Consider the following 18,019-nt stretch of genomic DNA (forward strand, 5'->3'; position numbering starts at 1 on the left):
TTGGTCAATATTTCTTGGCGTCTGGCGAAGCCACGTTCATATCAACAGGTCTTGGACACAATTTTTTTCATTTTCCTTCTACCCATGTCAATTACGCACATTTGATTTGTTCTGAAAGTTCCAGGGAAAATCTGCCTATTGTAGATGAGAAATTCCGGATACCGCTGTGCATTTTGTGGTATGTGACTCAAGTGGCGAAACAGCCGAAGCCCGTTCGCCTCTCAGATTTTGGCACAACATAAAGCGAAATAAGTCAAGTCACCACCGTATCGGCTCGGAAGATTCTCATACCGACGGCCGTCCTCGCTGTGACGAATTCGGTCTGCTTGCAAGGCTTTCCCTGTCCGGCGAGGTTGATGGCAGACACCCTGAAGGTGTACTCCAGGCCCTCGATGAGACCGGTGCAGGTGTATTGGGTGGATTTGACCACAGACTCGTTGGCCCTGACCCACAGCAGACTGTTCCTCTCTTTCTTCTCGATGCAGTATCCCGTAATGGGGCTTCCGCCGTCGCTGGTGGGACGCTCCCAGGACAGGACGACAAAGTCCTTGTTGATCTTGTTCACGCGAAGGTTCCTGGGCTCACTGGGAGGGTCTGGAAGCAAACGGAAGCCAAACGGTCTGACACGCATTTAAAACTTTGTCGCCGACAGATGCACTCACATTCATGCACACATTCATACACAAACGGGAGGCTGCTGCAAGGCGCCGCCAAGTCCACCAGAAGCAATTTAGGGGTCAGTGTCTTGTTCAAGTACATAATCACAGAGGATGAGGAAGGATTGGGAGATGAGCACTCGACCACTGAGCCACGCCAAGACATCTTTCTGGTCTTGGTCTCGTCTCTCAAAAGTCCAGGTCGAGTCTTGGTCTCAGTGACTTTTGGTCTCAAACAGTGCAGTCTTAAGCACAGTACCGCTCTCAGAAAAAAAAAATACGGTCAACACGTTCCACTAAGGTTTTGGCTCAAAGCCCCACCAAAAAAAAAACAAACAAAACAAACAAACAAACAAACAAAAAAAAAAAAAACGATTGAGAATGAGTTTGCCTATGCATTCAATCGAAGAAAGTTTTGAGGTGACGAATGGCGGCGGCGACGATGATGATGACTCACCAAACGGATATCTGGCAATCATTTTCTCTGAGTAGGTAGGCTCCGAGATGCCGAATCTGTTCTCGGCTCGGACTCGGAAGGTGTACTCCGTGCCGGTGATCAGTTTGGTCATTCGGAAGCTGGTTTTGGTGCAGGAAGATGACACGGTGAGCCAGTCGCCCTGGCTCACATCGCACTTCTCCACGATGTAGTTGGTGATGTTGCTGCCGCCGTCCTCCTGAGGAGGGTTCCAGAGCAGCGTGCAGGCGTCGATGTCCTGCTCTGTGATCTCCAACGGAGCTTCTGGGGGTCCAGGGATGTCTGCGCGGCGGCACACAGGACAAAATATCAGCAACACGCTACCTTCAAAGCTTGCATTGTGGCCAAAATGATGAGCAGGATGATTTTTGTTCAAGATTGCAAGAACGATAACCCTGCTCATCAGACATTTTGAAAAGTCAATGTAGAAGGTTTCAAGCCCGATCTACGTTTTTTGCACTGACCCATGACGATGACTTTGAGGATCTGGTTGACTTTGGCCGTGCTGTTCTCCGCCGACAGGCTGTAGTAGCCGCTGTCGGCGCGGCTGACGTTCTTGATGATCAATGTGCAGCTGCTGAGCGTCTTGACCACCGAGAGGCGATCCGACGTCAGGACGTCCTCATTGCCCTGCTTCCACTTGCAGAAGGGAGCGGGTTTACCAGACACCAGGGCCTCGATCACCATTTTGCGTCCCGCCCGGACTGTCACGGTGTCGGGCATGATGATTTTGGGAGCCACTGAAGGGAACAACAGTCGGCACCGGTTAGCACACGTCGCATCCTTGGCGCTTCGGATGCTTCCTGGAGCAGGCATGCCCAAATGGCGGAGCTGCAGTCCGTCTTTCGGCGGCGCACTAAAGCTACCCATTGACATGGCCCGCCGTAGCGGTTTGGCTGCCTCCTGCACTCGTTACTTTTGCTACTCGGTGGGTGGCAACAAGAAGCAGAAGAAAGAGACCGCTTCTCAATCAGCGTTTTTGTCCGTTCACACAGCTTGGTGATCTTGTCAAACGTTATCTGTGGCGGCCCGAGTCACGTTCTAATTGAAAAGGCGCAGAAAGCAAGAACGCACACATTGCCCAGATGTAGCTTTGGTCTGCTAGCTTAAACCAAGCATGTGTCAGTTGGATTCTTGCAAAGACTTGGCTGGGAAAATACCCCATGATGCCTTTCGTACTGCTATCATGGAACAACGGGTGGGGGTGGGGTGGTGGGAGTAGTGCACAAGTGCACAGCCGTTCCAATTCACAAAAAGGCTAGCGTTTTTAGGAGGTACGTTCTTAGGAAGGCAGTGCAGGGGAGTTCACGAAGATCGACCAGAGAAAATGAAGAAGAAGAAGCAGGCGAAGATGTGGAAGAGAATGACGGAAAAAAGAGCGAGACTAAACTCACTCCTAGTTTTGAGGGTCAAATGCTGGCGCCCTCCCCCATTCCCAAAACATGTTTACTGGCTTCTCTGAATACTCTAAATCGTGCGCAGGTTTGAACGCTCGCTTGTCAATACGTGCCGTTCAATTGGCCGGCAAACAGTTGCGGGTGTACGCAGCCCGTTGGCACAAAGCGTGCTGCGATCAGCCTCCGAGATAATAACGGCCGGATGGACCGAGGGCCAAGTTAGAGCTTGAACCGATGAATTTCTACCTTTGCGGCCCTCGGAAGAAAACGTTTGGATGCGCCTGCCCTGGACCTCGGTGCCGGTGTACTCACTGAGCTGCTCCTTGGCCTCAAAGACTCCCTCGGCCTCGCGAGCAAGACTGACGCCAACGGAGTTCCTGGCCGCCACCCTGAACTTGTACTTCTTCCCTTCCTTCAGGCCCACCACAACGATGGTCAAGTCTTTGACCACTGAGTACGGCGTCCACTTGTCCTGCGGCGCCCCCTCCTCCTGGTAGTCCACCACGTAGCCGTTGATTTTGGCTCCTCCATCTCGGAGCGGCTTCAGCCAGCCCAGCGTTGCGCTGGTCCGGGACATCTCCAAAACCTCCATCTTTTTGGGCGGATCTGGCTCACCTGAAAACCGCAGCTGGTCTTAGACGTACAACCACTCACATGCTGTACTAAGCACCGTCGTTACTTGTGTGGAATAGTCTATTGTTAAAAATCAAGGGGGTGGATGATACATGGAAAGAAAGGAACTGAAGAGAACTGGTCACATAGCATAAACAAGCAGCATTTTTCGCTTTTGTTTTTCTTTGAAAAACTGAACCAAATACACATTATTCTGCATATGACGCATCCATTTTTGACACCAGCATATCAGTGGGAATGTATGATATGCGAGTCCAAAGGCTAATAGGATGATACGAAAACTCACTGATGGGGTCCTTGGCCAGGTAAGACTTGGGCGAATCCTGAGGAACTCCGATTCCATACTTGTTGACTGCCATCACGCGGAAGTAGTACTCGATGCCAGGGGCCATGTTGGTCACCTTGAAGCTGGTCTTCTTCAAGTCCTCTGTGCATTTGGTCCAGGTCTTCCTGTCCACCTCCCGTTTTTCCACAATGTAGTTGAGGATGGCGCTCCCGCCGTCGTTCTCCGGCGGCAACCAGGACAGCTGTGCTGTTGTTTTGGTCACGTCAGTTGCCTCCAGACCACCGACGGGACCGGGAGTGTCTAGCAAAGGATGGATTCCGCATTTGCAAATCAGCTCATTGTCTTCCAAATACATTTTTCAGCCAACGCTTCGCTTCACCGGCTGCCCGCTTCACTCACAATATTGGCCAACAAATATTGCTTGGGTTTCCATTCTCTACTTCATTGTACATCATATTACCTTTTGGAAATGTGACAACTTTCTCTGTGATTTTTGTTTTTGAGTCATATACACATTTTTACGTACATAGGACCTGAAAAGTTTCTATTTTGGAATTGGAAAGGTAAGGTATTTGGTTCAAAAAATGTAACACCTTTTCACATCTAGATCTACGAAAAATACCCCCCCCCCCCCTACTGAAAACATCACTTCATTCCAGAGCTGGAGCAAAATCCCTCCATTTCCACTAAGTGCGATGGCAAACCCTGCTTTGTTTGTAGAACTGAGTCTTGAAACAAATTAGGTTCGAAAACCGAGGTTGGACTCTGGGAGTAAAAAGTGGCGAGTGGTTCTCACCGAGGACTTTGACACGAACAAAGACGGCCTTCTCTCCAGCCGAGTTGGACAGAGTCAGTGAGTATTTTCCAGAATCTTCTCTGGTGCTCTCGGGAATGACCAGGAAGCACATGGTGTCCACTTGGTCCACGTGACCTTTGCGAACAACGTTGTCCACCCCCACACGCTTCCAGGTGACCTTCGGGGCAGGGCGTCCTCTGATAGTAGCAAAAAGTCGGATCGGACAGCCGGCCCGCACAGAAAGACCTTTCCTCAAACTCGCGTCCAGGTCAATCTCAGGAGCCTCTGTTGCCCGGGAGAAACACGTCCGTGATTAGATCACTTCAGGTTCATGACGAGGTACACAAGCGCACAAAAAATGATTCAAACTCAGCCAACCAAGTCAAGTTCCTACCTAGGATCTCCTTGGGGAAGACGGCCTCCTTTAAGTAGGCGTGACGTCCCCAGCCCACCTGGTTTTGGGCGGAGACCCTGAACTCGTACTCCTGTTTCTCATCCAGCTGTCCGATGGTGAACTCTCTGAGGACCAAGGGCCCATTGGTGTCGATTCTCTTCCAGCCTGCGGTGGGCTTTTCGGGGTCAGCCTCACTCTTCAGTCTCATGTCCAGACTGTAGCCGATGATTGGTGCGTCCCCGTCGTACACGGGTTTAGACCAGGAAAGAGTGATGGAGGTCTTGGTGCTGTCGGCCACTTTCAGGCCTGCGGGTGGCCCAGGAGGTTCTGAAGACGGACAAAACAACGCGAATAACGGTCCGGTGTAGAGCATTGAGCAAAAGATAAAACTTTTGCTTGAATTTGAATGTCGGATGTGATGGTGCTACTTGGGGAGCCAAATACATTTTTCAGATGGTATTTTGTGTTCGAAGTGGAAGGGGAAACTGTTCTGGAGGGTACACGGACAGGCTTCACTCCGGTCTTGGTAAACTTACCAATGGGATCTTTGGCTGTCACGGGTCTGCAGGGTTTGCTGGGATCTCCCAGACCGACCTCATTCTCAGCCTTGACTCTGAACTGATACTCGTGGTTGGGTAACAGGTTGGTCACTTTCATGCGTCTCTCGGGGATTGGACTCTTAGTGCACGGCACCCAGCGTACGGCCCTTTTTTCCTTCCTCTCCAGGATGTAGCCCGTGATGGACTTTCCTCCGTCATTCTCGGGAGGAGCCCAGACCACCGTCATCTCCTCTTTGCTTATCTGCATCACAACAATACGATCATCATGTCCGCGGTACTTGGGCAGATTTTTCACACATCTGTCCAGAGTATTTATTTCCATTTTCCCTCCCCTCCATTTGTAAAAAAAAGATATCTGTACTGTCTGACTATTCATCTCCTTTATTTCTGCCCCACATGAATGTTCAGAACCAACCTTGGTGACCTCAGGGGCATCGGGCGGTCCAGGTCTGTTGAACTGAGTCCTGACCGTGACCGGCTTGCTCTCCACGGCGGGCCCAGTTCCCATCTTGTTCTCGGCCCGTACTCTGAAGATATATTCGTTGCCCTCCACCAGACGAGTCACGTTGCAGTACGCCGTGACTACCGAGGCGGAGTACGTGGACCACACCATCCTCCTGGTCTCGCACTTTTCCAAGATGTAGCTGTCCACCTCGCAGCCGCCGTCATCCTCAGGTGCGTCCCAAACCACTCTGCATTTGTCTGCTCCAACGCCGGTGACTCGTAGGTTCCTGACGGCTCCGGGGACGTCCAGGACGTTCACGTTGGCATACGCCGTGAAGGTTCCGGCCGAGTTGGTGGCGGTGACAATGTACTTCCCGGAGTCAGTGCGTCGGGACTTTGTCAAAAGGAACTTGGAGTAGTCAGAACCGGTCTCGTAGCTGATTCTGGGGTTGTCTCCAACCGCCTTGTCCTTGGTCCACTTAACTTCAGGTTGCGGCTTTCCTCTCAAGGCAGCTTCTATTCTGACCGACTCTCCGGCCTTCACCGTCAATGTTCCGGACAGCTTCAGGTCAAGGACCGGCTTCTGGATCTCTTCTCGCACCAAGATATCGGCCAATTTCACCCAACCGCTCTCTCCTCCTTCATTGACGCTTTGCACCCTGAAAAAAACAAACAAATGTGCTTTAGCTATTGATGCCAGATTCTTTATCCCTAAAGCGCCTTGTCTAAAATGGATCTACTTTTCACACTTGTTTGAAAACATTTAGCAGCTAGGGCAAGTCGTTTGACTCACCTGAAAGTGTACGTCTGGTTTTCAACACACTTGTCGGCCAAAAAGAAAGTGTTAGTCAGGATGCCGGTGTTTAGTTTTTCCCATTCCTGCGCGTCTTTGGCTTTGCACTCCAGGTTGTAGGAGAGGTTGGGACTGCCACCATCGTAATCAGGCCTCCTCCACCTCAGGTAGACGAAGTTCTTGCCAATGTCGGCCACCCTGAAGTTCTCAGGCTCGCCTGGTTTTTCGATGGGGTCGATGGCAAGCACTGGGACCTTGGTCTCCACGCAGGGCCCGGGTCCTATCTTGTTCTCTGCGCAGACACGGAACAGGTACTGGTGGCCCTCCATTAGCTTGGCCTTGATCTTGCGGTTGGTACAATGGGAAGAGATCATGGACCACAAGCTGACGCTGGGTTCTCTGCACTCCACGATGTAGTTGGTAATTTCTGAGCCACCATTGTCTTTCGGGGCCTCCCAGTTGATCATGCAGGAGTCCTTGGTGACGTAGGTGGTATGGAGGTTCTGGCAATGGCTGGGCCGGTCCAGAACATTAACAGTGATGCAGCAGGAGGCTTCTCCACCCACATTGGAGGCCTTCAGGGTGTATTTGCCGTGGTCGGCTCTGGTGGCCTCTTTGATCTTCAGCTGGACCACAGGTAGGTTCTGGGGCATAGTTACACGTTTGCTCTTCTCCAGAACAGTCTCCCCCTTGGACCACAGCACTTCTGGCTCGGGACGGGCCTTGATGTAGCCAACGATGTTGATGTTGTGTCCCACGCGGACGGTGATGCGCTCGCGACACCTGGCGTCCATTTCAATCTCCGGGGGGATGAGAATATCTTGAGCCGTGACCGACTCTGGAATCTCTCTGGACTCACCGTCACCGATCATATTTGAGGCAAACACTCTGAATCGATAGGTAGAACCCTGCTCGAGCCCCTTCACCGTGTAGGCACACAACTTGATGAAGTCGTCCAGGTTGACTTTCTTCCAGTCTCCGTCGGCCTTCTTCATTTCCACAGTGTAGCCCAGAATGGGACTGCCTCCGTCTTTGGTGGGTTTGGTCCACACCAAGTCGGCCGTCGATTTGCTGTAATCTTTGACTTTGGGGTTGACCGGGGCACTCGGGACCGTGATCTGCCGGCAGGGCCTGCAGAGGTCAGAGATGGGTGAGGGGCCACTGTAGCCGGCAATGTTCTCAGCAAAGACTCTGAATTCGTATTCGTTGCCCACAAACAATCCCTGGACTCTGTAGCGAAGGTCTTTGCAGGGCGTCTTGTTCACACGGATCCACTTTCCTCCTTTGTGTCTGCGCTCAAGGATGTACCCGGTGATCTGACTGCCACCGTCAGACAAGGGCATGGTCCAGCCGACCGTAACGGCGTCCTCGGAGACGTCGTGGGCCAGCGGCTTACCAGGTGGACTGGGCGGCATGAAGGAATGCTCGGCGACCGTTGGCTTGCTCTCCAGCGGCGCCCCGATGCCCATCTTGTTCTCGGCGCGAATGCGGACCACATACTCGACGCCCTTCTGCAGGCGCACGATCCTGAGCTTGGTGGCCAGGCTGCCAGAGCTCACCCCTCCCCAGGTCTCCTTGTTGGAATCTCTCTTCTCCACGACGTAGTTGGTGACGGGGCTGCCGCCGTCATCCTTAGGAGGGCGCCACTCGATGGTCATGGCATCAGGAGACACCTCCAGGACATTGACGGGTCCGATGGGCGCCGCCGGGACGTCCAGGACGGTGACGTTGAGGGCCGCCGTCTTGGTGCCGGCGAGGTTGGACACGGTGAGCAGGTAGGTGCCGGTGTGACTTCTGGTGCACTCGGTGATGCTGAGGACGGTGGAGAAGTTGTCGGTGTCAATCTTGATCTTGCCTCCGCTGCTGATCTCCTCTCCGTCAATGGACCATTTGGCGGTAGGGACGGGCATTCCCCTCATGATGGCGGGTAGCCTGATGGTGGTGCCCGCCTTTACGACGATGCCTTCCGTCAGCTTGACATCCACCTCGAGGATCGGAGGCACTGTTGGCAGACGACACACAGGGTGAGTGAAAAGTAACTCCTGACTTGAAACTACTTTTGCATGTTCTTTTGTGTTGCTTCTCCAATGGAGGAGAATTTGACACTCTAAGTTTGACACTCTGTCATGTGTGTCCACCTTGCTTCCTGTTTTCACAACCATTTCAGCTGTGTTCATGCCAACGAAATGAAACAACCCAAGGGTGTTTTTTTTTTTTTTTTTTTTTTTTTTTTTTTTTTTTGTCTTAGAACTTGAGCTCACCCAGCTTCTCCTGGCAGAGGATGGGTACGGTGGTGTCGGGTCTGCTGAGGCCAATGACATTCTCGGCTCTCACTCGGAAGCGATAGGTCTTGCCTTCTTCCAGACCCGTCACGTGACTTTCCGGGATGCTGACTGTCTGCCACTCGTGCCAGTCCTTCGCTCCTTCTTCTTGATACTCCACCAGGAAGCCCGTAATCTCACTTCCACCGTTTCGGTCGGGCCAGTTCCAGGCAAGCCACACCTCCGTCTTGTCCACATCGACGTGGTGAAGATCTTTGGGAGGACCGGGAGGGACTGCGGGGAAAAACACGTTCAGCGTTTAGACCGGCAGTTTTACAACTTTGTGTGTTTGTTGTTTGTGTGCTTTAGAGTCAACTGTCGCTGCTCCGTGTGCGTTCAAGGAGCAACTGTTCAAATTTCCATGACCTTAACATGATGCTAATTTCCGTTTGGGCAGCGACAGGTTCTTGGGAAGGTGTGTGGACATCTGCGGCAATTCTCATTTTCGCTCTAGCGACTTTCATTTCCATCGTCATTGTTACATGATCAATTTTTGCTCCACGATGGCAAAAGGTGTACAGTGAGTCTCTTGAAAGTGCGGATTTCCTGCATTTGTCGGTGGTGTCTGGATGGTATCCCCGCAAATCAAAGGAGGGCCGAGCATTGCTGTATGCAGAGTGCGGCTACTCACAGAGCGGATTCATGGCTTTGATGGCCTTCGGCGTTTCCACGTATTCGCTGCGGCCATACTGGTTCTCAGCCGCAACTCTGAAGGTGTAGGCCAGTCCCTCCGTCAGGTGCTTGAGCATCATACTGCGCTTCTTGGACGTGGAGCACACGGGAACCCACTGAGTGGACCCCGTGTCTTTCTTCTCCACCACAAAGTTGGTGATGCGAGTGCCTCCGTTGTCCTCCGGGTCTTTCCAGGACAGGTAGGCCGAGTCGCTCCTGACATCTGACACGCGCAGGTGCTGGACAGGACCAGGTTTATCTGAACACAAAATGAGGACAACTCTTAAGTGCGCCAACATCACTCACGGAACCTTCAGGTTGTTGGGCTTTCGGGTGGAGCCTGATCTTGAAAATGCGGGTGAACCTCATTTGACCTTCTCAATCGTTGAACGTCTCAGAACCTAATTTGCACAACTTGCTGTTTGACACGAAGGGAGCTGAAGGGCAAAATTCCCAACAAGGCTTTGATCCATGAAATTTTTAGGCCATCCACTCGTGCCCCTTTTCCTGGACCCTTCCGGTCTCTCCATTGCAACCCAATGATGACACTCTGTGAGACTCGAAGCGGAATAGCCACTTCCCGTTTGAAGCCTCGTCCCTTTGATCTCGTCTTGGTCTCGTGAGGTCAAAATCTCCACAGCATGATAACACCGACTGTGTCAATACCAAGTCTAATTCAACCCAGTACTGGTAGTCACTCGTAGCAAAACGTGTTTTGTGTAATTGATCGCAAAACACCTGTTTCGAATTTTGTCAGAGAACAGCAAGTGAGACACTCGACAGTTTAGACAAAGGTTTAGATGACTTATTAAGTTGACCTGTAAAGGTGCAGAGCAAATTTGAATAAAATTGGAGGAATCGATATGAGTATTAGTTGTGGTGACTTCCTACCAAAGACCAAGACGGTGCATGTGACTGTCTTGGAGCCGGCGGGGTTCTCGACGGTGAGCGTGTAGTCTCCACAGTCGCCACGGTTGCAGAACCTCATCTCCAGCTTAGTGCCCTCTTGGTTGGTCTCGATGTCGGCCCTGGTGGGAACGTCGGTGTCGTTTTTCTTCCAGACGACGGAGGGGAAGGGGATGCCCTTGATGGTGGCCATGAGAGTGATGTGGGTGCCGGCCAGGGCCTTCACCTCCCGAGTCATACCGGCGTCCAAAATCAACTCTGGCGCTTCTAAGGTTAGGACAAGCAAACGCAAACTTGAGTGGCCTTGAAACATGACGTTTTTTTTTGCACAGAGTCCGAGCCGCTCACCGAGTCGGTCCTTCACTCTGACCGGGTCTTTGATATACGTTGGGTCAGACTCCCCGGCGGCGTTGACGGCCTTCACTCTGAAGCGGTAGAGGGAGCCATCCTCCAGGCCCACCACCTTGAACTTGGTCCCCGGGCAAGAATCTGGAGTATGGTTGACCTAGAGGAGGGCGGAGGCAGCACACTTATCAGTGTGTGTCAAAGCGGTGGTATCAAGGAACCAAGTATCTGGTACTTATGTCGATTTTTCTCGTCGTTGTCATACAAACCAACAGACTGGACTGAAAAAGGAAAAGTCCGAGCAAACTAAATAGGAGGAATGCAAAATCCCAAACTCTAACAACCCTGATCGGTATCTGTACTTTTGTTTTCACACAAGTAGCCTCACGTGTACTTGCCCTTGCATTTGCACAAAGTAAACGAGCTGTGGTGAGCAGCGAGCGGCTCACCTTCTGCCAGTCCTCGTCGCCGGCCTTCTGGAACTCCAGCAGGTAGCCGAAGATCTTGCCTCGGCCGGTGTCGGCGGGCGGATCCCAGGAAAGAGTCACGGACTCCTTGGTGTGGTCCACGGCCTTGAGATTTTGTGGCGGGCTTGGCTTCACTGAGGAAAAGAGCGGGAAAGGCTTTCAGTGTGACAGTTCGAAGTCGATATCGGCGCCAATATTTTGGCTGGAACCAAATTGGGCTACCCAAACCCAGACTTGCGCAACCCGCGTTCTCCTGAGGTCTTCTTTCACTTTGGAAAATGGATCGTGGAAATTTTCATTGCATTACTCAGGTCCTTTTTTTTTTTTTGAAAACGTCATTCTCAACGTGAAGATTACGGTGCTCTTGTAAGACGCAAATCACGTATTCTTTGGTTGCTCAAAGGCTGAGGCGAAGGAGCACAAAGCGCTCCAACGTGGTCAAAGTCAACTTTTAAGAGCCTTGATCTTGAGGTGACGATAACACTGCATATGTTTATTTTTTTCGCCGCAGGTCTAAAAGTCGGCACTGTGTTGCATTTACTGTCCAGTCCCGTCAACTTCAACTCAAAAGGACAAATTTGTTTAATTGTATGAAATACCGATGAGCCAAATCACAGCCACTTAATGTACGTGGTTCGACGGTCCAAATGGCTCTTCGGGGCTCGAAAGACCGCTGACCGTCGGCCTGAACCCGATCTGGGCAACGCTACGCGCTGGCTCTTCTGTGTCTTACCGATGGGATCTTTGGCGAAGACGGGCTTGGACGGCGGGCTGGGGTCACCAATGCCCACCACGTTCTCGGCACTGACTCTGAATTCGTACTCGCAACCCTTGAGCAGGTCCAGGACCAAGTACTCCACCTTGGGATGGATCTTTTCTGCGTTGCAGCGGACCCACCTACGGAGCACAAAAACAATCCGGCTCGAGTCCGCGCAGACCGCCGGTCATCCGAGGTCATCCGCAAAAATTGAGCGGAGGCACGCGGACTCTTCTCGCTCGCGACAGTCGGCGTCTTAAAGCTCATTGTGATTCTTTGGCGTCTGACTCAGCATGAGACTCCATCTTGGTTATGAATCCATTGTTTGACTGTTTGTTGTCGTCTGACTACTTTTTGCTCCAAGTGCACCGCTTCATGTACGGCGGCGGTGCTCTGGAAATACAGTTGAGTTGAGTAACTTTGTTCTCCACTTGAGCGAGCTGCTGACGCCGATGATGAGTTTCCAAGAATTTCCATTGTGCGTCCGGCCCTAAAATTTCTCATTGCGCCCCGAGAAGCTTCCGGTTAGGAGCCACGGTGCTCCAAGCAAAAAATACAAGGAAGACTGGAGCCCAGTAAAGACATTTTGGATGAAAGTTGAAAAAAAACAAATCAGTTGCCTCCATTCAACCTTTGCGCAACGCCACTGACACCGGTGGGGCCACGGAGCCACGGGTCGGCTTTGTACCTATTAGCCATGGTCTCCTTCCTCTCCACGATGTAGCCCGTGATCGGCTTCCCTCCATCAGCTGGAGGCTCCCAGCGAACCAGGGCGCGGTCGTGGTACACGTCCTTGACGGTGGGCTGCTTGGGAGCGTCGGGTACCCCTGCGGGGCAAAATGCAAAACGCACTTGCATTGACCAGCGCCGTGGCTCCCACAGGCAGAGGCCAGGCCAGCCCGTCCCATCCCTTACTGAACATCTCTCTGGCCTTGATCTCGGCGGACAGCAGCGGGTCGCTGATGCCGTAGATGTTCTGGGCCATGATCCTGACGATGTACTCGCGACCCTCAATCAGTTTTGGCACCTGAATCAGCAAAGAAGGGTGATACGGTGACGCAAGGCGGTGAGCGCGCATTTGTGCGATCCCATGAGGGGAAAGGTCCGCACCCTGCAGGTGGTCCTGGTGCAGGACGCGGTGACGGGCATCCACAGGTCTCGATTGGTGTCTCTCTTCTCGACGACGTAGTTGGAGATGGCGCATCCGCCGTCGTCCAGGGGAGGTTTCCAGGAAATGAGCATGTGGTCTCTGTAGACCTCCTCAAAGACCACGGGGCCCTCGGGAGGCTGAGGCCGGTCTGGCGGGGAGGGAAGCGTTCGGAGGTCAAGAACATGCGCGCCTTTTGCAGGCCGCGTACAGGCTGACTGAAAAGTGGCCGACACGCTAAAGCGTCCTCCATCGCGACTCGTATTGAAATGGAATTTAAATAGGATTTGAAAAGTGCCCTGAGAGAGTGGCGGAGGAAGTTTGAGACTTGCCTTGCTAAAAGTCAGATTTATTGGCATCAGGAAGACAGCATTTTTTCTTTCAAAAGCAGAAAAGAAATGTTTTCCAAATACAACGTAGAAAACAATGACTTTTCTTTTGAAAAAATGACTTTTGCTTTTCGTTTTTTTGTGAGGAATTTTACATTTGGACTAACAACACAACAAAACCAAACCAAAAATAACGCACAGCCACTCAATGGCCGGTGAAACACCGGTGAAGTGCGCGTGTGATTTTGGCAAGTCAAAGTCAGCAGGGGATTCCAAGTATTTGTAGCGCGAGCACGACTTTTTCACATGGGCCGATGCGGTCGGCCGACTCACCGACGACGGTGAGGGCGCAGATTCCGCTTCGCGTCCCGGCCGGGTTGTCCACGCTGACGCGGTAGCGTCCGCTGTGGTCTCGCCTGGCCTTGATGAAGTCCAGACTGAGATGCCTGGCGCTGCTGCGGACGGCCACGTCCTCGTCGGGCTTCAGCTCCTCCTCGTTCTTCGTCCAGGTGACGCTCGGCGCGGGCTTGCCGCCGTAGCGTCCCGCCAGCGTGCAGCCGTCTCCCACCTTCACCGTCATCTTGTCTCGGAACTCCAGCTCCAGATTGGGCGGTTCTGACGGACAGGAAATCGCAAGTTATTTACTGGATGGTCTCCACCTCCATTTCGTTGAACTTCGTGACAAACGGCGATGCTATGAGTCCAGTGCCCCTGGTCTTGGTGGTCAAGGAGACCGAGAAGACATATGGATGACAATAATACTTTCGAATTCAGAACAACAAAAATATGAACGTTTCACTGCTGTGAAGAATAATGACAAAAAAAAAAACACCATGAAAAATAGCAGTGCCTGACAATGAATTGGCCGGCCGATTTAATCGATCAATATGAGCCGTTTTAAAACTGGCAAACAAACAAAAAAAAAAGCGTTTTTTTTTTCTTACACATTACGTCAGGCAAAGATATACACTCCCCCCCCTAAAAAAACAAAAAAATACTCTTTGCTATAAAGTCAACTAGTCCAATGTTTTAATTTGTATTTGTTATTGTTATTTTTGTAAGCATTCAGGGTAATATGTGTTATGTATAATAAAATTGGTTGGCAGAATCTTTTTCTGCCAAATCGGCATGGACCTCAGCAAATGCACGCGTAGCCGAGACGACGTTTCGGGGATCGGCCGTACTCACCCAACTCGTCCTTGCACTGGACGGGTTTGGTGGCAAAGGAAAATTTGCCCTGTCCCACCACGTTGACGGCCGCCACTCTGAACTCGTGACTGGAGCCGTCCTTCAGTCCGCTCAGCGTGAATTTCCTGTCCATCAGCTTGTCGCTACCCCCCACGCCGACGAAGGCGTCTCGGCCAACCACGCGAGACTCCAGGACGTAGCGGGTCACCTCCGCGCCTCCGTCGTACTTGGGCGGCCTCCAAGCCACCGAGACGGAGTCCTTGGTGACGGCCGTGACGATCAGGTCCTCCGGACGCTCGGGCACGGCTGCGGGAGACGAGCCTTAGTCCTTTGCGGTTGGGCAAGACCTCGCTTGGCTTGCCGGACCTCGAAAGGCCCCATGCCACAAAATCCACTTGGCTTGCGAAAGGCTACATTTGTTCTGGTTTTGTTCCCGGTGTGCATTTTTTTTTTTTTTGTCGTCACCTGTTCTCGTCATCCGTGTCCCTTGCCTTCAACCAGTCGGCCCCCTCAAGCCATTGTGTCTTGTCCGGGTGTTTCTCGTTGTCTCGCCACTTTGCTTGGATTTAGTTCGCTGGGTTCTGTCAGTCGTTGTCGGGTCATTGTGAGTGTCTGTGTGCTCCTGAGGTTTTTTTTTTTTTGCTACTTTGGTTTCTTTTCGGGACTATGTTGGAGCACTTCAGTTACTTTTGTCCGGTGTACTCCTGTTTGCATTTTTGTTCAATACATTTTGGTCAGTCCACCTTGCTCCTGCCTGCTTTTTGGGGTCCTCAACTCTTAACGCCACACAAAACGTGACAGTATTATTCGATGTGCCAATGAGCTTCTCTGTAACGGTGTTTTTGAATGAAAACCTTCGAGCACAGACGTGGAACTTCAAGCATGTTCTGATGGATTTTCTGGCATGAGACCTTTCCACCATGACGTCACACGTACTTTCGGGATGGCAGAAGACGGAGCTTTCACTGACACAAACCTGACGACGGCGGTTTGCTTGCGTTCTTATCGGTACAACTACCAGCAGCCTCCACACCACTGGATTCATTTGGTTGGATTTTTTTGGGGGACGGGGAAGGAATCCCCTTCCCCCACCCCCCCCAAAAAACCCTCTTGGAGTACGGATTACTCTAACGCACTTTATTTTGCAGTCAGCCAGTCCTTCCTCAAAGGGCTTCGGTTGGTGCAAACTGCTGCCACTGCTTGATTCCAAACTGGAGCTTGTAGGAGGGAGCACATGTCCTCCAATTTTGGCCTCCCTTCACTGGCTCCTGTACATTTTCGAGTTCATTTGGAGATGCTTCAATTTGTAATCTAGAAACGGTCTGTCCGCACCGCAACTCAGTCGGCTGTGTGCGGAGCCTCGGATGAGCGGAGGTGATGCCAACGGAATGATCGAGACCTGCCCGTTTTTGAAACTAGTCTTGAAACACATTGGCATTCGATGGCGTTTCAAGTGCTCTATGAATCAAGCGTATCTTGCGGCGCATCCCCCGTCAAAAAAGTTTTTTTTTTGACAGGTTTGCGGTCCCTTTTCTGCCTCCCGGAAGCGCCCTGCCAAACAATCTTACAGATGGGCTCTTTGATGAGCACGACTCTGTCGGTCTCCACGAAGGGTCCCATGCCGATGATGTTCTCGGCGGCAATCCTGAAGAAGTATCCCTTCCCGTCCAGCAGCCCTTGCACCACGGCGTTGTTCCTGGTGACCGTGTAGGTGACCGAAGTCCAGCCCATGCGGTCCGACTCCCGCTTCTCAATGATGTAGTTGGTGATGGCCGAGCCGCCGTCGTCTTCGGGGGAATACCAGGTCAGCTTGCACGAGTCGTTGGTCAGGTTCTCACCGGCGAAGGGGAGCCCCACCGGTCCGGGGACGTCTGGAGGCCAGAGACGGACGGGGGTTCTTGTTTTAATCACTCGTGGCATTTACAGCCATCCGCCGACCCCGATTTGTCGCAGTTCGTCCTTCCAACCAATTGTTATTATGATTTAATTTTTTTCCCATACCGTCTTTGTTTAATTGACGAGAACTGGCTGTGGATGCTCGCAGTCGGTTGTCAACTCACGAAAAGTCAGCGGGAGATGAAAAGGAGTCGGGGATGCAAATAAGAGGAGCCCGTTGCCGAATATCAGCGACTCATAAAAAGTAGTTGCGGCCGGTCACAACCCAAAGAAAACTCGATGCGGACACTGGAAAACAAGTGGTGCCAGCGGTCCGTGTCTCCCGTTGAAGTCACTCACCCAAAACCTCGACGATGACGGCCTTCTTCCTCTCGCCGCCTTCGTTCTTTGCGCAAAGCGTGTAGATGCCCTGGTGCTGGCGTTTGCAGTTCTTGATGACCAGTGAGTTGGAGATGCCCGTGGTCTCCACTGCGGCCTCTTTGGGCACCTCGCCGTCATCTCGGCACCAGCTGATGCGCGGCGTCGGTTTGCCAGACACGTAGGCGATGATTCGGATGGTGCCGCCGGCGTGGACCACGATCTTCTCCTTGACGGAGGCGTCCAGGTCCATCTCGGGCGCAACTGAAGGACGAGAATCAACGAAATAAAATAAATCAACCGAGCGACGGCTGGTAATTTGTCAAGCGTTTGAATTGTGGTCCCTGTACGTCAAGGCAGCGGCGTATTTCGTCTTACTTGTCCTGTCTCTGGCTTCGATCAGCTCCGAAACGAGTCCAGGCTCGCCGACGCCGGCGGCGTTCACGGCTCTGACTCTGAAGCGGTACAGAGCACCTTCTTTGAGCTCGGCCACCACAAACTTGGTTCCTCTGATCTCCGTGTCCTTGGCCTGGAGAGAGCGCAACCCGGGAATGAGGGACACATTCACCAGTTGGGGAAAGCCGACTCGCCCGGGACGACGCTGCTGGAGTGATCTTAGTTTACCTTCCGCCAGCTCTCCGGGGCCTCGGGCTCCTTCTCGTCAGCGCCGCTCAGTAAAAGCAACTTCCTCTGAGCCTTCTTCTCCTCCTCCTCCCTGCTCACCTCCTTGAATTCCACAATGTAGCCGGTCACCTTGGAGCCTCCGTCCACCAGGGGAGGAATCCATTCCAGCTCCACCGTGGACCTGGTCCAGTCCGTCACCTTGGGGGTGGGCGGACCGGGAGGCTCTGCGCGGTACGCGAGAGATGGGGGGTAAGACACTGTCAAGAAAGTCGCGAGACGTGAAAACAAGGCCCACTCGTGAAAGCGAGATGCGGATAGTTGGCGAATCGTAAACAGTATTCGCGGACAATCTGCAATTCTTGAATACCGGTTGCAGACGGCCAACGACAAGTGAGAACCAGTCACAGACTGTTGACAACTCGTGAATTTGGATGCAAGCAGTCAGCGAATCATTAAAAGTAGTCGCCGACAACCCTCGCATCCTCCAAGGCCATTTCCAATGAAGTTGAGACGTCGGCACCTCATTCAAACTCGATGCGGTCATTCAGCAAGCCATGAAAACGCGTCGCGGCCACT

The 18,019-nt window shown here is 52.3% G+C and overlaps 1 protein-coding gene across 1 annotated transcript in view; it reads right to left on the minus strand.

The window, feature by feature from the left end:
- LOC109530038 (titin-like) overlaps positions 1-18,019 on the minus strand; it is a 213,785-nt gene that overhangs the window by 56,280 nt on the left and 139,486 nt on the right. Inside the window, 23 exon segments of the mRNA XM_019893583.1 lie at positions 292-594; positions 1,114-1,413; positions 1,596-1,871; positions 2,841-3,143; positions 3,448-3,747; positions 4,244-4,528; positions 4,638-4,964; positions 5,174-5,438; positions 5,613-6,300; positions 6,435-8,436; positions 8,696-8,989; positions 9,387-9,686; positions 10,319-10,600; positions 10,682-10,838; positions 11,128-11,279; positions 11,879-12,042; positions 12,591-12,729; positions 12,818-12,929; positions 13,013-13,200; positions 13,712-13,993; positions 14,567-14,872; positions 16,135-16,437; positions 16,802-17,083. Coding sequence (XP_019749142.1) covers positions 292-594; positions 1,114-1,413; positions 1,596-1,871; positions 2,841-3,143; positions 3,448-3,747; positions 4,244-4,528; positions 4,638-4,964; positions 5,174-5,438; positions 5,613-6,300; positions 6,435-8,436; positions 8,696-8,989; positions 9,387-9,686; positions 10,319-10,600; positions 10,682-10,838; positions 11,128-11,279; positions 11,879-12,042; positions 12,591-12,729; positions 12,818-12,929; positions 13,013-13,200; positions 13,712-13,993; positions 14,567-14,872; positions 16,135-16,437; positions 16,802-17,083 — 8,010 coding nt within the window.

This window comes from Hippocampus comes, unplaced genomic scaffold, assembly GCF_001891065.2.
Source record: "Hippocampus comes isolate QL1 unplaced genomic scaffold, H_comes_QL1_v1.1 scaffold189, whole genome shotgun sequence".
In the NCBI taxonomy this organism is placed as follows: Eukaryota; Metazoa; Chordata; class Actinopteri; order Syngnathiformes; family Syngnathidae; genus Hippocampus; species Hippocampus comes.